This window comes from Austrofundulus limnaeus, unplaced genomic scaffold (assembly GCF_001266775.1).
Source record: "Austrofundulus limnaeus strain Quisiro unplaced genomic scaffold, Austrofundulus_limnaeus-1.0 Scaffold0, whole genome shotgun sequence".
NCBI lineage: Eukaryota > Metazoa > Chordata > Actinopteri > Cyprinodontiformes > Rivulidae > Austrofundulus > Austrofundulus limnaeus.
The window spans coordinates 4,039,611-4,044,308 of NW_013952402.1; the positions used below are offsets into that span (position 1 = coordinate 4,039,611).

The 4,698-nt window shown below is 36.6% G+C and overlaps 1 protein-coding gene across 4 annotated transcripts in view; it reads left to right on the forward strand.

Annotated features, from left to right (window-relative positions):
* The window catches only part of LOC106526488 (Kv channel-interacting protein 2), a 26,639-nt gene that overhangs the window by 17,930 nt on the left and 4,011 nt on the right, over positions 1-4,698 (forward strand). For 2 of the 4 annotated variants that reach the window (XM_014021350.1, XM_014021275.1), the window contains exons 2-5: positions 3,541-3,665; positions 3,747-3,816; positions 4,188-4,258; positions 4,434-4,541. In XM_014021350.1, coding sequence (XP_013876804.1) covers positions 3,541-3,665; positions 3,747-3,816; positions 4,188-4,258; positions 4,434-4,541 — 374 coding nt within the window. Of the gene's footprint in view, positions 1-33; positions 1,516-3,540; positions 3,666-3,746; positions 3,817-4,187; positions 4,259-4,433; positions 4,542-4,698 lie in introns of those variants that run through there. The other 2 variants (XM_014021216.1, XM_014021141.1) reach the window with 2 other exon arrangements.

A 4,698-nucleotide genomic window follows, 5' to 3' on the forward strand; every position in this document is an offset into this window, starting at 1 on the left:
GTGTGTGTGTGTGTGTGTGTGTGTGTGTGTGTGTGTGTGTGTGTCTTTCTCCAGATGGATGTTCTAAACTGCACATATTGTTCTGCACTGCATCTTGATGTTGTGTGTGAACAACAATAAACGATTCTTGATTCTTTGAAGTTGTATTTTTTCATGCTAATGCAATATTTAGCCAGTAGGACAGAGTCTCACAGCAGCAAAAGCTCACAACAGACACAAATGACATTGACAAAAGTTCTAAGGGTCTCACAGAAAGGAAGTACAGATTAGAAAGTGAGGAAAGAAAAGAAAAAAGACATATTGCACCTGATGTTGTCATTACAATATTTACAAATATTACCATCGCAAGATTTTCTAATATCGTGCGGCCTTATTTAACACCTTTGCTCTGATGGGTTTTCCTCCAGGATTTCTGTGCATTCAGCCAAGTCTGACCAGTTTCCATGTTCCTGCTGAGGAAAACCCACAGCATGATGCTGCCACCACCATACTTCTTAGAAATGATTTTTGCATTCATGAGGATGTGTTTGCTATGATCCATGGCTTGTGATAAACCAAAAACAGGACATTTTGTGACTTTCTGTCAAGATTTGTGAATTGCATTAACATTAGTTGTTGTGTAAACTCATTCTCACACCTGAGCTGTGGATTTTTGCTGCTTCTTGGATTAATGCTTTCTTTACTTCTCAGTTCACATGCATGGTTTGCAGTTGAGCCAAAGACTTTCCATCTTCAAGTTGAACAGTGCTCCATGGGATGGTCTAAGCTTAGGCTGAGGTCTTCATGAAACAGCTATAATAGATTTATGCTGAGGATAAATTTCACACAGGGGGACTCTATTTGCTAAAAAGGGAAATTCTGAAGTTAATTTGGTTGCTCTGGTTTTTATTTAGGGGGTATCAGGGTGAAAGTGCATGGCTGAAAACAAATATCACAGTACCTAGCAGGTTTTTATTTGCAAAAGCATCAGAGAATCAAGCATAATTTTTCATCTACTCCACAATTGATTTTTATGTTGGTCTATGAAGTTTGTAGTTGTGATAAAATATGGAAAAGTCCAAGGAAATTAATACATTTTTCAAAGTGCTATACATACTACAAATTTCAAAACTTCAATGACAAATGTTCCTTATGGAGGCGACAACAGTCAGTTTATAAAACCTGACAAACGGGCAGATATGAGATAAATTCCAAATCAAAATTTTGGTAAATATCTGCAGTTTAAAACTTCACGGTTTCCTTTTGCTGAGCCAAGCCAAGAGGCAAACAGCCGACAGAGCATGAACTTTTCTGTCATATATTTTTGTTGCATGTCGTTTTCATTTTTTGCTTCTAAGTTTTACAGGCATGTGAAGCCAATCCGCTTGCCTGCGTGTGTATCTCTAACTCTTGTGCTGTGGTTGGTGATTGCAGGTAATCCCTCCACCACCAGCCAAAGCAAAAAAACCATAAAGCAGCGATTCCTCAAACTGCTGCTGTGCTGCAAGCCCACGGTTGCCCCCTCAATCAGTCAAAGCAAGTTTCTCATTCACACTTCACACACCTCTGCTGACTTCCACCTGGCGTTTTTTCTTTTTTTCTTTTTTTTTTTTCCCAGTGGGTTGAGAAGATTCATTGACATTTGTGCAGATCCTTTCAGAAAAACAGTCAGTGCTCACTTGGGGAAAATAAAAATCTGTAAACATGGACTGGACATCTTTTCCTTTAGTAATTTGTAGAGCGGTGCAGGACAGTGGATTGTGAGTGTGTGTCACTGAGCCCAGCTAAAGATTAGTCATGATAGGAGCTGTACAAAATGGTACAAGAGCAGACAGTTGTTTCAACTTTCAAAATGTCTTTGAGATAAATCTAAAATCTCACTTCCTGCAGTTTCTTATGTGCGCTTGGGTTGACGTTTACACACATTCATGACTGCTTGATTTCATGACTTTAAGTATTATTTGTTATTTTCAGCAAATACTTGAAATGGTCAGCTTTCTTAAAAGTAAAGCCTACTGTTTTATTCTTTGTAAATTTCTTGAAAATGGCTCAACTTTGCAAACAATTTCAGCATTTCTGCAGAAATTTGAGCCCATCACATTAAGACAAGTCCTAAAGAGAATGAAACTATGACAAAAAGTGACCCATGACATCAACATAAGGATTAAATCACCAAGTGGTTTGTGGAGAAATAGGCAGCTATAGTGCAATAATTAAAACTTTTGCAACAATTGCATTTTGTCAAAATTTAATGAATAAATACGTCAGTCATTTAATTTATTTAATTTAAAATATAATCTTAAAGATTTTTTTGAATCACTTTTTTGTGCAAAATACATGATTTTGAGCAGAAAAAATATTTGTTTGATATTTGTCCTGTGAGCGGCTGGTAAACCGTAATTTCCAAATAGTGTTTTTAGATTTCCTGTGTGAAATTACATCAATAATTTCTCATTAGAAAAAAAACAAAAAATGGGTAATGGTAATGATAATGGGTTATCCTGATTAGGAAGACAACTCAAGCCACACTTCTGGAACCATTCACGATGTCAGGATGATGTAATCTGAAAATATGCTTCAGTCATTTTGACCAAATATGACTTAATCCTCGGTTTGAACAGGGTCACAAATGTTGCAAATCATTCCTTATTTTTGTAGAAAACCGTTACCTCATTGTTCATATATGTAAGCAGCTAAATAGTTTTAATGTTTGTGGTGACCAATTGTGCAAAAGCAAATGAACAAGAAGGTCACTTGTGAATATATAGATGCACATTTGTTGGATTTCCTCAGATAAACTTCTCACTTTATCTTCCTAAGATATTTCTATAGAGTTAAAGTCTAGACTTTGTGTCATATTCATACAGAAATTTAAAAAGCTCTGAAAAGTTTATGAACTTCATACTGATGTGTTTTAGAGGGTTTCCCAAACTTTCCCATGCCATGGCCCCCCAAAACGTTATTAGCTTCTGGCCAGGGACCCCCCTTGCAAACCCACAAAGAATGCTGCTTTTTTCACTTTTATTCTCTGTTCAATAATAATTACTATTGTTTAGCATAAAAATTTTATAACATGTTTTAGACACTTTTATATTGCCACTGAAAAATCTAATTTTCACAACCTGTCGATGAAATCTGCAGGCAAGATGAGAAAAAAATTGAAATGATCTAGTTTATGTATGAAGTCATATCATAAAATCCAATGTTTTTCAATCATTATTTAAAAATATATATTTTTAGTGGGAATATGATACAGTGTTTAAAATATACAATTCTTATGCTAAACAAATGTATTTATTTTAGAAAAGTGACTAAAACTGAGGGAAAAATACTTTCTAAAATTTGATGATTCTTATATTTAGTAGCATTTTTTGTGGTTTTGCATGGGGGGTCCTCGGCCAGAAGCCAATGCTGTTTGGGGGGAAATGACATAAAAAGGTTTGGAAATCCCTGCTCTAGCCAAGCTGGATTTTAGCATCTTAAATCTTTGGTAAAATAAGTTAGTAAATTCAATCAGGAGTGATGATGCAGCAGCTACTAACCCTTTCCTGTCCGTCACAGACAGCGTGGAAGATGACTTTGAGCTATCCACGGTGTGCCATCGCCCTGAAAGCATGGACAAGCTGCAGGAGCAGACAAAATTCACCAAGAAGGAGCTGCAAGTCCTCTACAGGGGCTTCAAAAATGTAGGCCTGCATGGTCCTTCCTCTGCTTCTCTGCTGAATTGGGAATCAGGCAGGTTTCTCAACTCTCTGTTTTTGTCTCAGGAGTGTCCGAGTGGAGTGGTGAACGAGGAGAACTTTAAGACTATCTACTCCCAGTTCTTCCCTCAGGGAGGTATGCTTTTTCAAATCTGTTATAATAATTGAATTTGCCCAATTCTCTGCCTTTATTTAKTAAATAAATGTGCACAAAGGGGCGAATACCACTGACACTGGTAGTGTGGTGTTTTATCATCACAATAAAAAGAACACACTGTAATTAACTCATTATAATCTGCCTTGATAAATCTTAGAATGTTCTCAGCGAAGAACAAAAAAGCTATTTTTCATTTTGATTTTTAGGTTGATAAAATGTTAACCACTTTGCCTCCAGTATTTGAAATTATTTTTAAATCTAGTCTATATTTAGATCACTGCTAATCCTAGTGGTTCGAAGACTTCCTGTGYCAGGAATTGGTGGGTTACTGAGATTCTCTACCGTTGCAGATTCGAGTATGTACGCACACTTCCTGTTTGAAGCCTTCGACACAAACAAGAACGGCTCGGTTAGTTTCGAGGTGAGCTCTGATTTTACATCAACTTCTTTTTTAGATAAAAGCTAATTCCTTCTTTGAAATTTCCATCTGTATCCACACAGAGATTTATAATCCACCGAAATATCTGTTCACAGAACAAAGGCCGTGATAAACACAAGTGTTGCCAAAATAATGTTTTTTTTTTTCATTATTTCAGGATTTTGTTTTTGGTTTGTCCATCATCTTGAGAGGGACAGTTAATGACCGGCTAAACTGGGCATTTAACCTCTATGACCTAAACAAAGATGGCTGCATCACCAAAGAGGTAATTGGCATAAAATCATTTAATGCTAATGGATCCTTAACAGGACTGCACTCATCATGCTGAGCTTAAAGTGATGCTTTTAACAACATATTACCCATTACCTTATTGTAAAGACACACACACACACACACACACACACACACACACACACACACAC